The 24,842-nt window shown below is 39.7% G+C and overlaps 1 protein-coding gene across 38 annotated transcripts in view; it reads right to left on the reverse strand.

Annotated features, from left to right (window-relative positions):
* Positions 1-24,842, reverse strand: part of ANK2 (ankyrin 2) — a 338,359-nt gene that overhangs the window by 72,316 nt on the left and 241,201 nt on the right. For 34 of the 38 annotated variants that reach the window (XM_032186273.1, XM_032186279.1, XM_032186281.1 and 31 more), the window contains 12 exons: positions 24,344-24,442; positions 24,073-24,171; positions 21,453-21,551; positions 20,151-20,348; positions 18,039-18,137; positions 17,433-17,531; positions 15,871-16,068; positions 14,299-14,397; positions 14,094-14,192; positions 11,884-11,982; positions 9,277-9,375; positions 3,762-3,834 (listed from right to left, as the gene is read on the reverse strand). In XM_032186273.1, coding sequence (XP_032042164.1) covers positions 3,762-3,834; positions 9,277-9,375; positions 11,884-11,982; positions 14,094-14,192; positions 14,299-14,397; positions 15,871-16,068; positions 17,433-17,531; positions 18,039-18,137; positions 20,151-20,348; positions 21,453-21,551; positions 24,073-24,171; positions 24,344-24,442 — 1,360 coding nt within the window. The remainder of the gene's footprint in view (positions 1-3,761; positions 3,835-9,276; positions 9,376-11,883; positions 11,983-14,093; positions 14,193-14,298; positions 14,398-15,870; positions 16,069-17,432; positions 17,532-18,038; positions 18,138-20,150; positions 20,349-21,452; positions 21,552-24,072; positions 24,172-24,343; positions 24,443-24,842) is intronic. The other 4 variants (XM_032186305.1, XM_032186304.1, XM_032186303.1 and 1 more) reach the window with 1 other exon arrangement.

A 24,842-nucleotide genomic window follows, 5' to 3' on the forward strand; every position in this document is an offset into this window, starting at 1 on the left:
CCATCTGAGGGGCATGTTGCCACTCCCATGGTGTCTCACCCTCTACTTCACCTTTTCTATTCCTTTCTGCCTGCAAAAGTAGTCAAGTTTACAAGCTGAGAAACAGCTTGTAAAAACAAACAAAGGTTCATTTCTGGATACATTAGTTCTCAGGGCTGGTTCACCACATGGTGCAACGTTTGTGCTGACATAATGCAGGATACGGAAACCTGTGGTTTAGACCCATGACAACTTGCAGCAGCCAGAACTTGTTCTCAGAGAGACAGTGAAGCCTTATAAAAGGTAAATGGGTTGAAAACAGTTGCAGATAGAGGTGCAAACAGACATAAGTGAGAGCTCTTTGATAACCTGACCTACTGACTGGTCTGTATAGTGCTACACTTACTGTTCTGTCTCAGATGGGATTCGCAAAGGTAAATCATCGGCAGTCTGTACAGTTCTTTAGCCACAAAAATAATATAAGAGATGAGAAGAGATGAACAGCAACATATTCCTCACTATGATATTAACATATGAGAGAAAAAAATAGTCTAGATTTCATAGTGTGTCTGCACTGGCTTAGTCCTAGCAGAAACATTTGCCTGTGCTTAACTTCTCTAATTCTGTAGAGTTCACTCAAATTTTAAAAGATACTCTGCAGTACTTGCCCATTTCTGCTGCAAGGACACCTCATGTGCAAATTGCTTCTTTTGTGGCAACAGCTTTAACAGAACTAAAACTTGTCACAGTACAAACAAAATCGGCAAAATCGGATATGATGCTTAAAAATGCACATTTTTATAGTTCGACTGTATGCACACAAGGCTTTTCTGCTGGCTTGGATATGTATTACAGGAATCACATCACTTAACATCTATGCCTGTGGGAATCTAGTGTAACCCTGAGCAGCACATTCTTAACCTTTTTTTTTTTTTTCCCCCCAATATCAGACTATCACCTTCCAAACACTGATCTAACAATGTATGACTATCCTTAAACACTCCTCATGGTTGGCAGTACTACAAGCAAAGAAAGCAGCAGTAAGAAACACATGTGCATGTGTGTATTTATGTGGTATATAAATAAACTGCAAAATAAAACTGCACAGTCACAGAGCAGGAAAGGCTCATTAATGCCACAGAGTATCTCACATATTTAGACCCACATACTTATCCTTGAGCAGATGAAGTAGGATTTTTAAGGTATTCTAAAAAGTAAAGAATTCTAAATAATGCTAGTGCTAAGCATGAAAATTAAAGAATTACTTACATACCAAGCCAAAATATTTGACAGACAATACGGCCCTTTACTTTATACTGCCAAGACTGGATTTTAGGAGTAAGAATACTGTATTATTATTGTAACAGTATACTAATTATGCAAGATAACTGTTTTCCAGGCAAAATGTAAAATACTCAACCACCAGGGATGAACAGGCTCCACCATGGAACCTCAAGTATTTATTTGCTCCAGTAGTTTTGTTGTGTTGAACTTTATCATTATATGCTTACAGCTGGCAGGTTTACCATGTCACATTAATTTATTTCAGAACATACTATGTCACTTCAAAGCTGCCAAGAACATAGTATTAGAGAAACTTTATTGCAAGCCACTTATAAAGACTACACAATCACTAAAGTTCATCTTCTTTATTAAAAAGTTCTCCACTCTTTCTGCCCCCAGCTACTTCATGTTCCTCTAATAACTACCATCCACATTAGCCATTTTTTCAACATCCTCAATATTTTGCCTCTAGAAGCTGTTTTCACAAGGACAATGGCATGAGGTGCTTTAATTGTGGCCAACCTGCTTAGCAACCTGCAGCAGGATCACAGACAGAGGCACTGCTGGTGTGAGTGCTCAGTGCAGCCCTGAGAGGCAACGTGCCCGAGTACCTGTATCATATTGGCTGGCTATTGACAAACAGTAGGTGTCAGATGGTAACAGGAAGCAGAGAATGTTAATTCAATGCACCAGAGAGCATTAGTCATGCTGGATGGTCACGGTAAATTCTGCCAACTAATTAGAGATACAGGTAGCAGATCTTGGATTTTCTGGCTTCCCTTATTCCTCCCACCTTTCAGGACACACAAGCCCAGCCACACTTTATAAGTAACGAAAAAAAGCAGTGTTAGGCACCCAGCTTAAGCGAATTTCTGTTGCTTCAGCACAAAAATAAAACAAACAAACCAAGTTAAACAAAAAGAGAAAGTTTGTAAATCTTACTCCATGAATTTCTGCTAACAGCACCTCTGCAACTATATACTTCCCCATCACTGAAGCGTTCATCATCAGAGTGTTTAAAGGCTGTTCAGCATACAAATTGATTTGAGAAAAAGAAATACCCTAAATATTAATCCCGTAGAAGCAGATAAACATACTGTGCTTTGCAGATTTAAAGATGGCTAAACAGTAGTTCACAAGAATAGGGGAAAATGAAACAAAATGAACATAAGGCTACAGGTAATATAAAGGTCTTTTGTCATCATAATTATACAAGTATTTGGATGTTCTTCAAACAGAGAAAACACAGCATTAACAAGCCTGACACAAAGAACTTAAGTGATCGTTTTGCAGCAGAAAATAGCTTATTTTGAATATAAAATAAATAAAACAAACAAACACTTGTTTGCTTTGACTTGCAGCTTTGCAAGCATTAAAAAAAAATAGTATCTGGAGCCTAAACACAGTACTTTCTCAAGTGTAACTCATTTATCAGTGTAATTCGCAAAGTAATACAAGCAGTTTAGGAATATGAATGTGAGTAACTTCCAGAACAATTTAAAACCACAAGTGCATTCGTGTTCTTTGTAAAAGAAAAAAAAAAAAAGGAAGAAATGGTAAAAAAAGAAAAGAAAAAAAGAACTTGTGTTCCTAAATCCCTAGGATATTTTGAAGCTACAACCTCTCTATAAATTATTTATACAAAAGAATAGTAACCATAAAATATGACTTATGTAAGATACTGTAGTATTAATTTACACTTCTGATTATCAAAAAGAACTTAGAAAATTTTTGCAAGTACATGTATATATATTTGTTGTCCCAGTGATCAAGATTCGTACGATGTCATTCAAGAACTTTTAGAAAGGGATGTTTTTAAGCTATTTCCTTAACTCTGTGCTGTTTAAAAGCACAGTGCTTTATCAGTCCCTACAGAAGTTCACAGAAATTTTCTTGGGACTTAGCTAAGCGATACTACATATGCCTCTCGTCTGTGCACACAATAAAGTCTGGGACCAAAGTGCCAAAGTTATTAGCATGTTGTTACTTTATGTCATGCTGTATGCATCTGTGATTTGCGTGTGCCAAATACTCCCTCTAGGGAACAGTGTCCTCACCTTCCACCTTAGGCATCTTCTTATGTGAATGTTTCCAATTAAGCAGAACTCCTAGATATGTGTATCTGAAATAAGTGGCTGTGATCCAAAAATTTTACTGCTCAAATTCATCTTTATGGGAGGGTCAAATCCAGCTTTGGGACTGCTTTACATTTAAATTTTGAAATGTCAAGTTGAGAAATGTTTGCATTTGCTGATTTGGTTCAGATAAGATAGTAAGCTTTTATTTATTTTTTTTTTCCTAAAAAAGAAGTTGCATTTTGGTTTGGGTCAATTTTTGGCATACTTATTCAAATGCCATAATGATTACATCATAAAAAAATGCTATTACACAGATCATCATTTCAAGCACTGTAAAACGAAGATGTACGGAAGCAGCTATCCTAAACCTCTGTTACAGGTGGCATAGGTGGTATGGAATAGGAACTTAAAGTTGCTCACCTTCTTCATCTGAAACATCCAGGACCTCGGTCATTGTTTCAGGTACATTTAGCTTGTGTTTCTCTGTTACAGTCTGCAAAGACAGAATCATCAATCCTCAAATTAAACAACAAAAGAGGCAGCAAGTTTATAACAGAGTATTTTCAACAGCAGCAGAAGTGAGGATCTGTTGAGACATTTCATAATGTGATTCCCCTTCCCCTAACTATATTGTTTAACATTACTTCAGAAGCTCCTGTTCTCAGTGCTGTATAAGGTGACATTTACTCTGGCAGAGAAGTAATACAACACACGCACAAAGATAATGAGCTGGTCAGAAGGAAAAAAAAAAAAAAGGAAAGAAAAGCAAGTTCATAGCAAATTTATTTATAAATGGTGCATGCAGAACAATTCGGTTCAGTGTTTCCAAGATGATTTTAAAATGAATTAGGTAATGTCTACAGAAGAGATTCACAAAGTTGCATGTGGCATATGGAAATTATTAAATCGTAAAGCATTTGGAAATGAAGTTATGAATGATGTGAAATTTTTAAACTAAAAAAAGATGTGAAGGATCTACACAGATCACTTGAAACATTTCTTTCTCCTCCACTCCCCCCAGAACTGACTACACTGCATATTAATGATATCCCTTTAATAAATCATGTGTATTCCCCCAAATCACATATACATCAGAACAATGCTATTTGGAGATTCTGATTTTGTGGTACAGGGACCAAGTACATGCTCAAAAGACACTAAGTGCAAGAGCACAGAGCAGGAGAATGCTAGAAGATTTTCTTATATGTGACTTTATCTGCATAAATAAGGAGGAAACACGAGATGCCTAGGGGTGCTGAATTAAGAATGGAGGATATCCTTTTAGCATCAAGACAGACATCAGAAAAGTAGATAAAGAACACAATGAGAGAAGCTGCAAGAAGAGAAGTGCAAGGTGTGAGAAAGCTGTCTGAAGTAAGCTCTTCAGTGTTCCAATACAAAAGACAAAATGTCAAGGACTTAAACAAGAGCAGTGATCAGAACAGCATTAGTCACAACAGAAAAATAAATATTTCCCTGGCTCCACCCAGCTCTGTACAGTCAGCTGAACTGAGGAGCTGTGGAGGGGAGTGAACTCATCACCCCTCGAGGCATGTGGCAGCAGATGTGCCCCTCTGGCGTGGAGGGGAAGGTCAGGAGACCGGTGGTGTGAAACTCGCCCTGAGGTAGTACTTCGCTCCCCATTGTGGATGGTATCTATCAAGCATAAATTAACATTATACGCAGAAGCAGTGAAAGAGCGTACAATCCGAGTGCTAATTAATGTCAGCCAAATCCCCAGGACTTTACGCAACGTGATTTTGGGAAAATGCCCATTGATATCAAGCAGCAAAGTCAATAGCTGTCACCATCGCACAAAACCTACCAGGTATTTTCCAGACTCTGCCTCATATTTCTCCTTTTCTAACAAACTGACAAAGATGGCACACTTGATTATTCTAAGATACTGCATTTTCAAAACTAACAAAGTTACCAATAGAGTAATTACTTTGGAAATCTGCTTAAAGAGCCTGCTTTACAGTTTTGAAAATTTATTTATTGTGACAGCAGTTCTCAATTCTCCTGAGGTACAGGGAAAGGACAATGACATTTGTTTCGAATGGTAATCCCAATTAGGACCCCTAAACTTACTTTTAACCATGATTCAGGAAATCAGTTGTTTCTGCTGCAGTGCTTTTCGTAACACATGTGCTGTGTTGAAAAAAATCGTTTATATTCACTGAATGCCTCCACCAGTATGTTTGACTTTTCGCCCTGCATGCCTACAGCTTTTCACAGATACAACTGCAGTAGGGTGACAAAGCCAGCTGTGACAGATGGAGAGCATGCTGTTGTTCAGGTGACATTGACCTTGTCTCTTCAGCAATACAGCAATGAGTTAACAAATGCATCCTACACTAAATAATAATAATAATAATAAAAAAATATCACTGGCACCATGCTAAAGAAACAAACCCAAGTGAAGGGGGGGCTGTGCATTTTTCAAGTGAAATACCAAAGTGTACATGAGTACCAGTTTACTGGCTTCCTAATTGCCATTATAATAATATTTACACAAATTTTAACACAGCTTTGCTATTGCCAGTTTGTAGGTTCCCCAGGTAAAATAACAGAAAAGTCAGGAAAACAAAGGCAGAAGGAGATGATCAAGTTCTGAAGAAAGGGGAAAGAAGTGGACTGCCTAGGAGTCACAGATGCTAGTTTTTGCATGTTTGTTGTATTACCAAAATTTATTTAAGAAAACTTGTTTCCCCAGTTTGGCTTATGTACAAAACCCATTGGATTAGAAGAACAGAGGAGTGAAAGGATGCTACAACACATGGATCCACAAGCTACAGGTATAGAGTATCTTCCCCCCTGCCTGTCAGGTATTTTGTGTATTGTCTTCGCATTCACTTAGATCTGCATACCCTAGAGCATAAGGTTAATTTATCACGGCATCAATTTATTCATAAATTAGATTTGTACTGCACCTGGATAGTAACAACCTCAGGCACTATTATTTATTTACAAAGAAGTAATGATACTGTATTTATTTCCTGATTTTCCCTTCAGTATAAAAAAACTTTTACATAATTTAACAGCTGAAACACAGTTTGGAAAAATGAATCAATGTGCGTGTATATGTGTGTGTGCGTATGTGACTGTATTTCAGAAGAAAAACTCCGTAATATCATCTCTAGAACACTGAACTCAGTAAGAGTTATTAATGCTACATCAATTCCCAACAGAAGCTGGGAATTGTTTCATTGTTGTTATTTTAAACAAAAATATTTTTATATTTTTTTAATTGATAGGCACATTAAAAATGACAAATACAAAATCTGAAATCCTTATCCAGTTCCATGAATGGCCCACTCACTATTGTTTAGGGTCACTGAGAACTCTATTCTGGACTTCACTTTAAGCTTCTGTATTGAAAACTTTCTTTGCAGGGCCAGAATTTCATGTGTTCACACAGAATAATTCAGATGGATTTATATAAACCTGCATGCACGTTCAGCAATTGCTTACTCAACAGCAGTACAGCATAAAAAAATCACAAGGCTCCTCATGCATTAATTTGTCTAAAAGAAGACTATGCCTATTTGTATAAATAACCCCAAACTCTATTGCACAGTAAACCTTTGAAAGTCTACCTTATTCTGTTTTGCTTCCATTTCATCTCTAAGCAGAGTGAAAATATGTGCACCTTACTCTATTGCTTTATATTCATGTGGCTCCACTAACAACTAAACTTGTAAAAATAAGAGGAAAATTTGTTCAAAGTTAGACCACAGGCTTTGGCACTGGAGATTTTTTCCTCATCTCAAATGGCAGTGACTTGAATATTAATAAAGCATCAGCCTCTCTAACATCCTCCATGCATCACTCTGCTACAACCTCAGAGAATGAAGTAGCTATGGTGACAGTACCTTTTTGCACTGCTAAATGCTGGTTTGGCAATACCAACCTCATCATTTGGAGAACTTTATTGCAGGGAGTGCCTATGAGTGCCTGCTATTTATCCCTCCTTTTTAGCACTTGTTCAAAATTATGTTTAATCAACAGTAACCACCATCATCAACAACAACAACAACAGAGGTTTACATTCTGTATATCCCTTAGGTAAAAGATTCAGACAAATTCACATCTGAAAAATCTGCTGAGTTCACTGAGGGTTCCCACCTGGCTTTTAAAAATAGTGGTTTGTACACAGACACAGTGCAAGATTTCAGATTTCTCTCATATGCAAGTACCAGAGTTCAGCTATGCAAGCAAGTTTCAGCATTTGATTCAGCCCTAAACCTCAAGCATCTGGTATCTGGTTGAAAAGGCCACTACTCTCAAAGTTTAAAGAAACATTTATCCAAAGTAAATAACTCAGAGGTGTCTTTTCACAGTTGGATCCTTATTATTACAAAACATACTATATGTATATATGACAAGGTACAAGGCTCTACAGCGCTGTGCAATGTACGATAGAAAGGAAGTTACAACTTATGTCAGGCCAGAATAGAAAAAGGGTGACAGGACACAGCAAAGAATAGACTAAGAACAGCAAAGGTGTCATCTGAGAATCAAAAAATATATATGCTATAGAAAATAGAGCTAATGTTTCTTGAAAAAAATTATCTAGCTTTTATATTTTTTTAAATCTCCAGATATGTATGTGCTTATGCTTGTGTGTGTGTGATGTGCTAGATGGTCAAATCAGAACGTGAAAGAAGTATCAACAAAAATCTACAGTCCTTACAAAGAGACTTCTGGAATTATGTTGGAATTCCTTGTCCAAACCTGACTCAGTCTGATTTTTGCAGGTCTTTAATAAATTATGGCTCACTCTGTTTGTAACTCTATGCCATGCTACTTTTATTCCATCTTCCTCAGTTAATAACAAGGAGACTTGCCGTCAGCATGCAGCAAAATCAAATTTTCCCATTTCTTTAAACAAGAGTGCATTCCTTTGCCTTCCCCTAGCCCCCTCCCTAATTGAATAGTGGCATCTATTAAGCAATCTGTGAGCTCCTAAATGACATCTAGATCTGATAGGTTTTCTAGACTTCTGATCTTACTTGCATTTAAAAAAAAAAAAAAAAAAAAAAAAAAAAGCAGGATCCTACAACAAGGTTCCAAGATAAAATGCAGTAATGGAAATTTATAGTAAAATTGATTTCTTAAATGATGCACTATTTTTGATGTTGTCCCTTCCTAACTTCTAAAAAAAAGTTGTAGATGGGAGGTAAAATTACAAGCAGAGAAAGCCTTCCCCTCTCAGTTTGTCAAAATACATGTTTTTTCCTGGCTTAAAGCAACAGTACCACCTTGCCGATGGACAGCATCTACTATTCACAAACCCTGAAAAATACGGATTACCAAGAGTGAGAGGACTGAACACATAAGGAAAAATTCTTCCGTATTTTGCAAAAACAGGATCCATTTGAACTGAAAGTGCCTTGAGTGAAAAAAAAACGATTGATGCGATTCAGAGCCATCTAGTGAGCATCATTAAGCTTGGCACCAGTCCACAGCTGGTAGAGTCCAAATGCTAAGAAGCCTGCTGTGGTGCGCTGCAATGGTTGAGCCCCAGCAGGTGTTAAAAGAAATGTGGAAATGTAAGAAGAGACTGAAGGGGAGAGGTAAAAAGACAAATAGAGAAGCAGGGCAGGATCTATACAACAACTCCCAAACTTCTGGGAAGTTTGGATTTGTGGCTCAGACCCATCTCCAGACAAAAAGTTTTACTCTGCCCCTCAGTAGTTGTTTTTCCCTCTGTATGCACATAAAATTTGTTAACTGGATCAGTAAAACCTGATGTATTGCACACACTTCTACATGCTAAAAAGATATTTTGAAAGCACTTTTGCAAAAACCTAACAGAAAAGGGGGGCTTAAACTAGAAAGTAAAAAGAGGTACATGGGGAATCTGAGGGAAGAAAAGAAAGACAACATTCTGAATAAAGAAGAAAAACATTTTAATGCAGCTGCAACTCACAGTTGTGGTGGTAGTAATCTCCTCCGTTACAACCTTCAGCGTATCGACCACTGAGATATATCCCAGACGCCTAGCAATAGCTAAGGCAGTGTTACCATTCTGGAGAGAAAAAGAGAGAAGAGGAGAGAGAGAGAGAAATGAGAGGGAGGATTGTGATGTGAACCAATGAGATCACTCTCAACACTGCATGAGCCAGCATTTCCATCCAAAACAAGGCGCAGCCTAGGAAAATCACTGTTTTTTTACCGTTACATCTGACTCTGTCTTTGTAACTTCTTTAAGACTATAGCTCTGATTACCATGGTAACACAACACACTTACATCTGCCTGCTATTCTAAATTAAAAAAAAAAAAAAGTGCTGTATGTTTTAACCCTTCGGTAGTCAAATTCCACTACACAGACTGTCTCGTCTGCAGAAGTTCATGCTTCATTTTGCATAAACTGACTTATATTAAACATATTCTTCTTTAAGAAGTATTTTTAAATCTTACAGTTTCAATTCCAGTTGAAACTGTGAGATCTTTATCTGGTGCAACTCCTCTCTGAGGAATACAAGATTACAGCTATATTCTCCACATGCACTTTAATTCCTCCTTACAACAAAAATGTATGTGCAAAAAGTACACAAAAGCTGCTGATGGTAACAAACACAAAAACAAGCCTATATGAGGCTTGGGTGTTGGCAACTATTTTCCATGTAAATACATTTACTTGCAGTTTAAATGACCATGAGAATGGCACATAGAGATGTGCCATTCGGGAAATGCATATTACAATGATAGTTTAGTAATTGTTTAGGCATATTTATCTCCAGTTTATCACCTGGAACATTAAAATAGATTGGGAGATAAGCACTATTAATTCAATTTTATGAACATAGATTGTAACCTTTCATTTTAAATGAACAGTAATTAAGATTGCCATCTGTCTCACTGCATTTGAAATTCCACTCAAACTGCCTCAAAATAGGGTCCATGGCAATTTATTTCGAGGAGCTCTTCCATTGTAGCATAAGGCCAGCCACAACAGGAGGCAAAATTAATGAACCTTTTCATGAAAAAAATAAAAGAAAAATAAGTATCAGAAACTTGCTAAACCGTCCATAACTCTTTTGAGGGCGTAACTTCCCTGCAGAACTGACTGACGGGACTGGCAGCCTGTTCTGAGTGACCTGGCTCTTTCTCTGCGATGTGGCAGTCCATGGGCCCTACGCCACTCAGCTTGGGGAGGGGGCAGAGGGACATAGTCCATGACTCTCCATAAAGAGCTGCACACTGAACTGTTTGACATTACTTTGCACTGAACTGAAGAACTACATGCTAGCCTACTAGGGGAATTGTGGAAAGCCACCGTATAGCTCTTCACACTGTATTGGTTTCTTGCGTGATACCACTGCGCTATGCGCAGGGTGTCGGCCTGAGGGTTTCTCTTCCTTCAGTATCAGCCTTAGTTACCCATCATTTCAGTTCTTCTGCATTAGCCTAGCTCAGCAGCCCTGAAGCAATGCAAGGTTTGTGGATTAGTACCACAAAATGAATAGATAAGCATCTTTACAGCACAAATAGTGTGATTGTTACTGTCACTTGCACATTAACTGCCCATATCCCACTCCCATAACCCCATGTCAGCTGTCTCATGTTGAAATTCTCTTACGTCAACCCAAAGGTTGCAATATATGGACAAGAACAGAGTTAGAATCTTAAAAAGCATGCGAACCGTGCAGTGCAGACACATTGCTGAGACTCTGCTTGGATTTGGGTAAGTGTTGGCATGAAAGACCCAACTTGAGGACTGAATTCAAGTAAAGAAACCTTTGGCTGAATGTGTCCAGCAGAACCTTCAGGCCCAGAAGCTGACTAAAGATTTCCTGTTGATGATACACATATGCTGGTATCTTGGATGCATGGTTTGGATACTGGTGTCTTGGGTCATGGCATATAAACTGCTATCTTAGCTAACTTCACAGAAGATTATCCTATGTGACTGTCCCAGGACCAAACAGGTCCCCCCCCAGTGCCAGTCTAGGCATGCACAATACACAAAATACATGGTAGCCGGAGCAACTTTGGGAATGACCACAGGTTTTGGACTTTCTGGCTACATTTTAAAGATTTCCCAAGTAGAGGTGACTAACAACAATATCAACATGAAATAGAACAGTTGCATTCCCAGCTGACCATGAAAAAAGGAGCTGTGCAAGAGGTTACTCATGGTCTTTGAAGAGGTATTAACATCCATGAACTTAGTAAGAAGCTAAAACAGAGAACCAGTGGGTAGAGGGACAGCAATCTGGATTCAAATCTTCCAAGAAACCCAGGTTCAGATTTTCCACTTTATGGAAAAATATTTCTCAAGATACCAATTTTCAAGATACCAACAGCTCAGAAATCAGTTTCTTCATGTCATATACAGCTTAGTGCACACTGAGTTATATCTGAACTACCTTAAGAGTGTAAGGAAAAGGAGAGGAAGTTACATTTACACATCTGACAACCAGCTGTCTGAGGAATACGCTCACCAAAACAAAGGCTTGCTATTAAGCCTTAAGAAAGGAAAGGAAAGAACTATCTAGGGAAACATATTCCACAGACACTTCAAAGACTTACAGTGGTGATGGCGTTGGGCTTGGCCCCATGTTGGAGAAGAACATTGATGATGTGAGTGTGGCCTTGCTGAGCAGCTTGGTGAAGAGGGGTGTACCCATTCTGTTGTCCACAGTGGTCACCATAAAAGCAAACAAAGAACAACAACAACCAGCAGCAATTAGATTAGACACTTTGGTTTGCTTAATTCTGCTCCTTTTGAGACGTTTCTAAAAGAAATCAGGCCATCAACTGACACAAAGATGATAAATCTACAGTAATAATAACATTCTTTCCCCAGATTAATGAAAACTTAAAGAAAATATTTTTATTCATCTATCATCTTACATCACACAATAAAAGCCAATTTCTGGATAGGAACAGCGAGGAACAGCAAATTAAAGTGGTATGCTAAAAACACAGAATCATAGCTGAAGCAGAGAATTTTTCTCTTTCTCTCGCCTCTTTGCTTTCCATAGAAGCCTTAAGATTTGCCTTTAAAATATTTGATACAATTTAAGAATATGTAATTTTTTAACAGCAGTGATTTCATGTCATTTGCTTTTAAAAAGACTAACAATATATACCTGTTAAAAATTGCAATCATTTTAGCCTTACTTTCACTTCAAAAAGGCCTGGTCAAGCCATAATTACACTGAAAAACATGTACACAATGTCTGTATTAACAAACATGCTTAACTGTATATGTTTATCTGCTCCAGTGATTCAATTCTGTTGTTACACAATACAGAAACACAGCCAAAGTGTACTTTGGCTAGTTGATCTGAGATGGTATTATGTAAGTCCAGTCAGGCAATTCATTTACAAAATTATTTGCAATTGGTTTGAAAGCAAGCAGAAAATAAACTGGGAGAAAATACCAAGTTGATTGCACTATACAGGTAAAACCTGAGGGCAGGCCCTGAACACACTCTGAGAATCATCTCTTTCGCAACTCAACAGATGCAAGTAATGCTATGTACAACTAATTAAACAGTGATAGTTTAGAACTGTTACAGTTCTTAAATGTACAGTAATGCACGCATGGACTACTAAGAAATCAAAGGAGGATCTTACTGTAGGTTGTAGTGCAAAGTATAGTTACTATCTTAACTTAAATATCAGCGCAGTCCTTTAAAAACGGAGTTCAGTAATACTATTTTTCACTGGAGATGGCATAAAACATCCCGCAGGCACGAGAGCTTACTTATACTTCAACATGCCTACCCTGAATCCAGCCAGGATTGATTTGCTCTAAACCAAGTGCACAGTACTGGTTGACAGACTGCCCATATTCTTACTGGTCCCTTGACATGAGATTTTGGAGAAGCCCTGCCCCTTACTGTCATATAAACTCACTGACTTTAATGAAATTACTCTAAATTAGTGAAGTACCTGGGGGAACTAGTATCAGAATTTGTTCCAGTGCCCCCGTACACATTGAGTGGGACCTAATACTAAAGATACAAGTATGTATGCCCCTTTAGTTAGCTTCTAAATACCTCAGCTTGAATATTTCACAGTCACCAGAAAGTCTGGTTTTTTATATACTCTGGAGATATGCACATCTGGCTACACAAGGAATCACATTTGTTTGCTAGGCACACCAGTCTATATTTAAAGGAATTGCTGAAGTTAGTCATTAGACATTCAGTCTGGCAATTTGGTCCACTTCAGTAGACCTGTTCAATAACAGGAGACCCAGCTCCCTCTTGAAACCAAACAAAATGTCGCCAGGAAGCTGCATTCTCCCACGGCTGCTGCTTCCTTTCCCAAAGTCATGCTACCCATGCTTTGATTGGCAGTAATTCTTCCCACTCTTCTCCCAACAGACTGGAGAGAATCTTGCATCACCCTCACAGTATTTGAATCGTTATTTATCAGTTTGGCCACACACAGGTATTACACTGGTGTAAACCATGTGTGAATGCGATCAGAAACAAGCTTGCATTTGTTAGTTGCATATGAAAATAAAACAAAAAAACACCAGCACCAAAAAAATAACCCCTTACACACACCCAAAGAGTTACTTGACTTTTCTTTTGTGAACACTACACAAGGAGATGTAGCAGACAGAATGCATTCCAATACAGCCACAAATCAGCAGATATGGACACCTACCATCCAATAACTGTACTTTCATAGTGAGAAAGGCACCTAGTGGTGTGTATCAGCAGCGCTTGGTTGATAACTTCATAATAAAGAGCAAAAGAAAGCAATGAAATATTCTTTACCTTTGTTTTAGCATTGACATTTGCTCCCTGCTTGAGAAGAAAATTCACCATTTTGATGTTTCCATAGTGACATGCCACGATCAAAGGTGTGTAACCGAGCTACAACAAGAGAACAAGGAAATAAAACTGCAAGCTCAGTGGAACATTCCTTTACAACGATAGCACCCCTTGGCACACTGGAGACAGTAGTCACTCCATGATTTACCTTTGTCTGAGCATCCTGGTTTGCACCATGTTTTGTGAGTATTTCGGCAACGTTCACTTTATCCTCTTGAGCTGCAAGGTGTAAGGATGTCAGCCCGGTCTGGAGATAGAATATATAAAATAAATAAATAAATAGGGTTAAAAATAAAATCTTCTTTACATGAGAAATCGAGCCTTTCTCACTTTTGCATCTTTAAAAAAAAAAAAAAAAAAAAAAAAAGAAACCAGACCCTAGCTATAGCTTAGAAATGTGGTTTTTTTTTTAAACAAAGTAGAGTTGATGTTTCTTCTGTTCCGGCTGACAAACAGCTCCACAGCAATTATATCACCAGAACCACAGCGTAAATGTTTCAGGAATCAGTGATCACATTCATATTTTATACAATAATGTCACTGGAGAAGCTGTTATTACTGGAGAAGCCCATTAATAAATTAGGGCAGGAAGCACAGTCATTGGGCTTCCCACTCCTCAGACGGGAAAGGGAACCTTGACAACTGCAGGCACAAGTCAGAAGGAAGAAAGGAACTCCAAAAATAGATCCCATTCAAAGACACCAAGGATGCAACTTTGCCTAAAAGCTCTCTGTGATCACGCAAACAGTGCTCGCCCATGAACAAGAAAGAGAACAAATTTTGAAAGAGAAATGAAAACTGCCTTGTTTTTAATTGGTTATATAGCATATTACACTAATTCCGGGTAATGAGACTTGAGCCTTCCATATTGAATTGTACAAACAAAAGCTGCAGCCTTCTGACCTCAGGTGTGCAAGATTTATATGTATGTGCATGGATAAATCTGGTGACCTATAAAGACCTACAGTAATAGGTTTTTGAGGAGCCAGCTCATTTTCTTTATAGAGCTCATCATGTAAAACCATAGAAAATCCAAAAGACTGGAAAGGTCCTCCAGAGCATTATTTTCTACTCACTACTCCACTGATACTGTTGTTTTGTTATTTGCCAGAGGCTGCCAATTTCTTCCACTCAGAAGGAAGGCTGAAGGGTAAAATATATGAGGAAAAGAGCCTTTGCTGGCATGAGCACTAAATTCTTTTGGACTGTAGCTCTCCGGTTTCTGTTATACGTTATTAAATCAGCCCATGGGCCCACAACCTCTGAATTTTACATTCCTCCTCTTTTGCAACTAATGTAAAATTCTAGCAGTGTATATGAAACAGCTCAGGGATGGCAAGGTTGCAACACAACAAAAATGCTGCAGTCCTGCCTTCTTGAATGCCTCAGAAAACGTTTTCTCCTGTAAGCCCTCTACCAGAGCCAGGTGTTACACCATTTTCCTCCAGTCGTGGCAAACAGCCACAGCTCCTCCTGTGGGCTACCCGGTACAGCCATTAATTGCATGATCTAAGTTAACTGGTCAATCTATCTGCCATGCCTTGGTTTCCCCTCCACGCTTCTACTGTTCACTCACCTGTCATCACTTCTGCAGGCTCACAAATTCACATATAAGGAAGTGAAGCAGACAATTTCTAACAACACTACATGATTCTCATGCTGTGCTTTGTATCTTAGTGGGTACTCCCACCATAGTACTTCATCTCCAGTTGTGAGTTACCTTTGTTGCCACATGGATATTGGATCCTTTCTCCAAAAGCAAGGTCACCATGTCAGTGTGACCTTCTTGGGAGGCCAAATGAAGTGGGGTCACTCCCTGTTTGGTCAAAATGTTGGTCTCAGCCCCGTAGTTCAGTAGAGTGGTCGCTATCTGCATCTGATTTTTCTTGGCAGCGATGTGCAGAGGGGTGTATCCGTTCTAACAGATGTCAGGAAACAAAATGAGAATAAAGTTAACAGCCACGTAAGCCTAGGAAGTCAGACACCTTTGAACCAGGTAATTTCCTGTTACCCCATATCACTAGAGATGGGACTCCATTATATTTTCAGTGCCAGCCATGTCTCACATTGCCCTGATGTCCTGCTGCTGTCGCTGTCTGTTATTTTCTCCATACAAACTGGAACAAAGCAGGCACTCGCTAGGCAGACAGGACCTAATACCTCCAAATTAGCCTGAGTTTGACACTCAGTTTTTTAATAACTTATATTGTAAATATTCACCTCTGACTGATGGGTGACATTCCCTGGGATGAATGATGGGTGCACACTCTTCATTACATTACGTGTGGTTTGGGATCGTGTGGGTAGAGGTGTGTTTGCATATGGGATTTTGATACGTGTCAGTCATGACTCTGGTTGGAAACAGGGATAGGGATGAATGCTTCTCTGATCAAATTAACCATTCAAGCAAAGGAGAAAGGTGCTGATGGTATTTTCTGGCAACAAGGCAACTTCCCACCTTTAATTGCTTTACAGAGCACCAAGTGGGAAAATTCTGGCTCAGAGCAAACAGTCTCTGTTGGAGGTGTTCTCTCGGTTGGTCTGTGTCTTCTTAAAAGGGAGCTTTCCCTTGCTATCCTACTACAACTGAAGCTTTCCCAGCATAAACAACAGCTCTCCTATCATCACTTCAAGAACTGGCTCTATTTTTTAGCAGCATGTAAAAAGCAGTCTCGTACAGGGTAGAACATGCTGAAACCGGTACCAATTCTCTTGTTATTCTCTCCTTTTGTTAGCCTGTGCCTAGCACAGTGATATCATAACACAATTCCTAATCCCTGAATGAATTCTGCTTATGTGTGGTCAGAATATACACATGGTTTCTAATATTACATAATCCTAAAGTGAGTTCCAACTATGACTAAAGCTCGCAAATATAAAAATGGGCAGAGAGAGGCATATATATGCATACACATATCTATTTCTTCTTTTTCAGGGAAGGTCTGGAAGAAGAACAACTTGGGCAGGGTGTCAGTCATCTAGTTGGAAGCAGGGCCAGCCTCCCAGGTTAATTAGGGACCAGCCAAGTCACATTTTGACCACCTCCAAGGATCCCTGGGGCAACCTGCTCCAGGCAGTGAGCCCTCCACCCCTTGGAGGCTTTTTTTGTTGTTGGTTTTTTTTTTTTTAATTTACACTGAACTGCAATTTCCCCCATGCCCGATGACACCTGGCACCGCCTCCAGCTTTCCACAGAGGATGGGGAAAAGCGTTGGGAAGGAGGGAAGGGAGGAAGGAGGAAGGGTGGCCATCGGGGTGGCAGTTTGGGTGGCCGGAGCTCACCTTGGCGGTCGCGTGGGGCGAGGCGCCCTTCTCCAGCAGCAGCAGAGCCACCTTCTGGTTGTCGTAATGGGCCGCCACGTGGAGGGGCGTGAGGCCGTTCTGTAAGGGCGGTTAGCGAGCGTTAGCGGGCCGTGGGGCAGCGGGGGGGTTAACGTTAGCAACGGTGACCAGAAACCACAGGCAGTGGGCTAGGCTGTACGATATGGGGGAGAAGCAGCTGAGGGTGAACACGAGCAGCCCTCAGAGAACCCGTTCCCGCAGCACAGGGAAAACTGGCCTCGCCCCCGTGTTGGTTTTTTTAATTAGGATTTTTACAGTTTAGACAGCCTGGTGGCATCGGTGTTTCTTGAGCCACAGAAACATGTTTGTTCTCCCAGCCGTGCACAGCGTGCCCTCCTGTGAGGAACCGAAACCCAATGGGCAGCAGCACTGCCTCCAAAGCTAATGCCCATAATCATCAGCCTCGGGAGAATGTGATCTTAATAAAGCTAACACAACCATCTGAAAGCAGCTGCAGGCTTCCTCTGCGTGCACATTTCACACAGTTAGACCCTAAGTAAGAATCCAAACCACTGCTGATTGTTGTTTCCTCTCTCTGGTGAGTACCTTGCCAGCTGAATCGGGAGAGGCGCGACGCTGCAGAAGGAGTTTTGCCACTTCCAGGCTTCCATATTTGGCCGCCACATGTAAGGGTGTGAATCCCTTCTGAAAAATTTCGGGAGACAGAAGAAAGTGCTTGTGTTAAAAATCACATTGACATCTCCCTTTCAAGAACCACGTCGCTAAACTAGTAGTTCTTCAAGCTATATTCTAGCTGTTAGAATCAATCACCATCTCTAGAAATAGCATCATCCCTTAAGAGCAGTTTAGAAGCATGAAATACAAAAAATACTTTCCCCTTTCATTATCCTGTCCAAAGTACATGGCGACAGTGTGTCAGACATTTTATCTGATACAGATTCTGCTAGCAACATACACTGTGTGGGCAATGAAGGCACTTGTACAAATTCCTATTCCAAACCAGCTGCATTTTCCAGTTTCATGATGACAGCTTTAGAAATATTTCTTGTGTCAATTGTTGCCAGTAACAATGAAACACCAACTAAATTCAGCGAGACAAGCTCCAAGCCTTATATTTCTTCTTGAAAGAGTTTGTAGAAAAATGATTTCCATTTGTGTTTTTTTGTTGTTTTTTTTTTTCCTTTTTTAATCTATACGGTCACCAACCTCTGCTGCAGCCTCTGAACTTCAGCTAAAAAAAGTCATGCCTGACTCAACGCTAGTGCTTTTGGAAACATTGGAAACATGTGGCAAGACAAAAATCTTGCCTTTTGGAAAGAGTCCTTTTCTATTTGTTCTAGAATGCTTGTCAGTAAAGCACAAACATAAGGCCTGTGTCAAGCTAACATGCTGCTTGCCTACTCATTTAATTTTAAATATCACGTTGATAAGGAAGACTCACGAATGCAAGACAGTAGGTGGCAGACTGCACCACTGCCCTGACTGTAATTCCAGGGAACTACAGTGACCTATTTGCCTGACACATAAGTGATGTATAATGATTATTATCATCACCAACTTGTTCCATTAATCCCACCACAACAAAAGTTTACGTCAGGGAATCAAAAACATTTCCAGCTCATGAATCACGGGTTTGTAGAAAGATTATCTAGAGGACTACATCTTTCCCTCATAATTATAAAATGTTTCTGCAGTACTAAAGCAACTGTCATAAAGCCGTATGGAAAACTGGGGAAGTATTTAATGTATTTTTAACCGTTTTAATGTGATTTAACAGACGGATAAAAGGAGAACAGCAAGCATTCCCAGTAATCCATGGATCATAATTTCAGATTGCTAGTTTAGTCTTGTGAACCCTGGAAGACACCCCATGATTCAAAAATATGTTTTAAACTACAACTGTGATATCAGGGGTACTTCTTTAGACCTAAAACAATGGTGAGAATCACTTATTCACATGTGATGAATTTAGAAAAGTTATCTTGGCATATTCACAGTACCTATTCACAGTACCTATTTTCTTATGTGTTCATCAATGTTATGAATGTATTGGTAACCATTTTTGTCTAAGAAAACAGCAATATTCCACAGATTATTTCTTTTGTCAGTCTAGAAAAATGGCCTATTGTGTCATATGCTATCTCATTTATAGAAATACTGAAAATAGATTCAGAATTAGATGAGTCTGGACAGATGCTGAATTGTATAAACATGCATTTAGGAACATTCCTTTCAGCTAGTACAGACCAGATTTATTTTACTATTTAAATAAACAAGTTTTTGAAAAGCAAGCAGGCCTGTTCATTAGAAAAAAAATAAATTGTTTCCTCCTCCCAAATCTGCATTTTGTACTCTGAAAATGTTTGGAAAAAATCCCTACTTGTAACACAATGGGATAGAGATGAACGAGGACTTCAGGTACATTTAAATTTGTTGTGGCAATGTATTTTTCATGACCTGCATTTAGCTCCTGTGGGAACCAAACTCACAACTTTAGATGACAGCAAAATATGTCAAAATTTGATTAACTTCTGATGTTACTTCAGTCTACTGGGTTACTGTGGATTAAATAAGAACAAAAAAAGACCCAAACTAGCTCAATTTCTCAGAGTGAAAGTACATTCTTCATGAAACAGACCTGCACAGGAATGCACTGCCTGTGCTACTAGAATACAGACACAAAGCATTTTGTCTTACTTTGGTGGACATGGAGTGTGAGGCCCCTGCCTCTAGGAGCACTGACGCAACATCAACTTGTCCCTCTCTGGCAGAGATGTGCAGTGGGGTGTACCCATTAGTCGTTGCAGCATCAGGGTGGGCCATGTGCTGTAGCAGAAGCTGGACAATCTCTGTTTTACCCAAGCGAGAGGCAATGTGCAGTGGAGTCTGTTCTTCCTACAACTCAAATTGAGTAGATAATTAGTGCAGGTAGAACTATCCTGAACACAATATTGTGTTGGATCCCAATGGCTGTCTCTATGCATTGGTCTTGCAAAAATCTTAAGAATTGATAATACAAAGAAGGCAGTAAAGGAGGGCTTGCCGGTTAATTCTGGAGATGAGCTTCAGCAATGTCTTATCAGAATAGAAAGAGAGGAACTACGAAGAAAAACATTTTTTTCCTTTTCTCAATAATATGACACACAGCTTCCATCACTTGCTTTCCTCTGTGTTCTTATTTGTTGTACACCAACTACCTTGCTCTTCAAATTGTCCCCTTGGTTTCAGAACCTGGCAGTAACTGCTACCCAACCTCTGATGCTTGGATTTAGGACGCTGCTGTGCATCTTCTTGGTTCGATGGAGCAGCTATTGTTGGTCTCAGCCAAGTATATTGTACAGGGCTTGGCTAGAACCGGAGTTAATTTTCTTCACAGCAGCACATAAAGTGCCGTGTGTTAGATTTGTGACCAGAACAGTGTTAATAGTACACTGGTGTTTTAGGTATTGCTGAAAAGTGCTTACACCATGTCAAGGCCTTCTCTGCTGGGAGGCGATACAGCCAGGAGAGCTGACCTGAATTGACCAGAGTAATCCATACCATGTAACGTCATGCTCAGCAATAAAACTGGGTGGTAAGTTTTTCCGAAGGAGCTGTTGCTTGGAGACTGGCTGGGCAGCAGTCTGCTTGTGGGATGTGGTGAGTGATTGCCTTTCCTTCACTTCTAGGGGGAGGGCTTGTTTTGTTCCAGTTTTTTGTTTCTGTTTTTTTTCTTTCTCCTTCACTTATTAACCTGTCAACCCAAAAGTTTGTCTGACTTCTGACCTTCTGATTGTCCCCCCCATTCCCTAGCACGGGGAGAGAGCAAGTGACTGAGATACCAGCCGGTGTCAACCCCCCGCACACATTCTGTACATTACTGGTTTTGGAACCATTTCAGGTGTGCTTAGTGTTGAACCCACAACTCAAATAAAAATGAAATTGCTCTTCCTTTGCTCCCCTGCTTCTGCTACATTTTTGAGTAAGAGAAAGCAAAAAAGTTATAAGCAGAACACCTACCCTGGCTCGGGCATCAACCAAGGCCCCGTTTCTCAGGAGGCAACGAACTACTTCCACCTGCCCAGCACGTGCTGCCATGTGCAGCGCCGTTTCTCCACGCTGCAGAAAAGCAAAAAAGTGTCAGTGTCCCAAACCTCTGTGAAGAAACAGAGCTCCGATGCTGCAAATTCTGCCCATGCTTCGGCTCGTGTAGAGACCCGCGTTTCTGCCCACTGAGAACCTGGCTTCAGAGCCAACGACAGGCAGTTAAGAACAGTGTGTGCATACATGTCACTGGGTTGTGGTCTGCAAACTCGGTGATCCTGGACAAACATAATAACACTCCAGAGGGTTAGGATAAAAGTCCTGGTTTATACAATATTCTGCCTTATAGAGTCCCCTGGTTACATGCATTCCTCAGCCTTCTACACACGGATGCATCAGCTTGTGCACCATACAGGAGGTATGAGTGTATTGAGCCCATCTCTCTTGAGGGACAGCGAGGCACACAAGCCTCAAGATGGAAGGGCATTTTTTTTCCAAATGCTCTCCTCCTGCACGCTGTGTGGAGCTGGCAGCTTTAAAAGTCCTTGCAGTGGCTGTGCACAACTGAGCCAGCACACAAAATGTGTAAAATCTGTGCTCAGCAGCCCAGCTCTATCTGCAGGCTACAGAATAAATGTCATTCCAAGCCTTTTGCAGCCCACAGAATTTGAAGGAGTGTATGAAACTTTGGAAGGCTAACTGGGGTGATGTGGAATTTCAGATCTGAATAACGAAGTACAGATGATACATTCAAAGCATAGATTTGCACAGGAACACTGAAAGTGACTGCTCCTTGATGACAGAGTTTCAAGCTGAATTTTGCACAGTTCAACATTCTTTGAGCTTACTGTCATAAAGTGGACTAAAACAGTCCCTGTGCAGCTCATCTACATCTGGTACATTAGGTACTGCGGCAGTTCTGCAATCAAGAGCTCTGTATATACCTGTTATGTTTTGACAACACAGCAGGACTGAATGCTTCTATGTGTTAAGTTCCTTCTCCTTACTATAGAACTGGACCATATTTTATGACTGTCAAGGTAAAATATGACTGCCAAAGCAAACACTCTTGTCAAGTTCTTTTGCATCAAAAATCATGTCTACTTGTCCTTCTGCCTAGATGTAGCAAAAGAAGCAACCTGAGTTTAGCTTCTGTTATGAATTTCTAATTAAAGCAAACTGTCTTCACCTGGAGTTCATTTATTTAGTCACTTTAAAATTAACATTGTATTACCCGCTCTGATTACTAAGTAGGCAACAAACAAAATCCCAAAGCCCCAGTTACAAACCTCAATATAGAATTTCATCTATATAAATTTTATTACCTGAAGAATGAAGTGTTTAAAATGTGAACAAATTTTACATTTCTCACCCTCTAAAGATCAGACTGCTATAAAGACCCTTTTGTACTTGAATTAGCAAAGCAATTTAGCTTTTGAAAACAGTTAGTAAACCAACAGGGAACTTCAGCTTACGAAGTAAAAGCCAAGACACCTGTGTCGCACAAATTGTAAAGCATTAAACTTTGCACATATGTATCCAGTAATACCACCACAATACTTTTAATTGCTTCCACAAAAATTTCGTGTTGGATTCCGTATCATCAATAAAGTTTTTACGTAAGAATTGCTTCTATAAAGAAGTAGAAAGCAGTAAGAGGTTTTCTCAAGAAGAGTCTGTTCTAACAATTCAGGCAAACATCCCCGCATGCTGAGCGCTGTCCCTGGGTTCCACTTAAGATTTTTCTAACTGATGGGAAAAACTGCCAAGTCCAGCATACCTGAATTAATTTGTTGCTGTTGTTGTTTTCTTGCTAGGAACATTTATTTATAACATTACTTGCTGGTAAAGAGCTGCTTTCAAAGTGCGGACAGTCAGAAGTTAAATATTTGTTTATGTTGACAAATAAAACCAGTAAGATATCTATGAAATATAACTCAGGAAACTATCGTGTTCTTTTTATTATTATTATTCTTGGTAACTAGGCTATTGGTACACAAACACCATTTCTATGGTAAGTCAGGTTCTGCATTTTGTTACCTCCCAAAGGTCACATTTTCTAGGTTTACATATGTTCTTTCAAAAGGCACTAGGTCCTGGAATTTCCTGCATAAAAGCAACATCTTGAGTTTAACATTTTTGTTTAATTGTTAGGTTTAAGCATCTCATATCCTTTCACTAGCACAAATGGCACAATTTCATGACAGCCAGCAAGACTGCGCAAGCAGAAACTGGAGCCATTTGGATATAAATTTCATCATTCTGAACTGAAACACAGTCTTTCCTGTGGCTTGGCTTATATTCACAGCTTTGAAAGTGTTTGGTGAGCTTTGTCTGTTTTTAAGGGAAACTTTTACTTATTCAGGCATTGCTGAAGAGTACGTGAAACCACAGGTGGCTTACAATGCCTATACAATAGTTATTTTCCCCTCAGTGGTGATTGGGAAAGGTGCTAGGATAATTTATCCTATATAATATCCTATGCAATAAGGTAATGAAATATCATTCAAATGTGACCTTTGGTTGAACTGCATGGTAGGCCGGGCCCCTCTGAAGGAGGCATGACACAGATGATTCTAGTCAAAGCCATACTCACAATGTTAGTGACATCGGGAGAGGCTCCGTTCTGCAGCAGAAGGAGGACTATGTTCAAGTGGCCCATAAATGCAGCCACATGTATTGGTGTGAGGCCCGACTGCGAAACAAAGCAAGAGCAGTTTTACTCCTCTGCACCGGCATAGGGGAGGGGCTTCTTCGTTTCATTAAAACATAAGTGAAAGTGAGGCATGACAGGAAAGAGAAAAAAAAGGAAGCAAAAAAGGAGAGAGAGAAGGAATGTTTCTTCAGGGTATGAAACATTTTTCTACCTCTGTTATAGCCTGGATTGAAGCCCCATATTTCACCAGGAGTTCCATGACTTTGATGCGATTTTTCTTGCAGGCAATGTGCAGTGGAGTAAAACCATTCTGTGCAAAAGACAGTCATGTTAGTTAAAAACATGCAACTACACTTTCCACACAGCTCCATGCTGGTGCGCTGGGAGCAGAAGGGTTAGAGTACCAGAAGCAAATTTTCTTTAAGCACAAGAGGTTATGAATTACAGACATCTCCCAGTAGTTTGAGGCAGAACAAAGCAGTGCTGCTGCTTTCTTCTCAGGCAATGGAGAGAAACTGAACTTCCACCTCTGAAAACCAAATACAGACATGCCTGTTCTGACTTGCAGGTGCATGTGCGCACGTGTGTATGTATGTATCTGGTTCTGAAGGCTGCACATGTGTGTGTGTACAAATGATTTGCAGTAGCTTCCAAGATTGCCTAACACAAGAAATAAAAAATAAAAGAAACAATAGTGGTAACTTTGAAAC

This window comes from Aythya fuligula, chromosome 4 (genome assembly GCF_009819795.1).
Source record: "Aythya fuligula isolate bAytFul2 chromosome 4, bAytFul2.pri, whole genome shotgun sequence".
Classification (NCBI taxonomy): Eukaryota; Metazoa; Chordata; class Aves; order Anseriformes; family Anatidae; genus Aythya; species Aythya fuligula.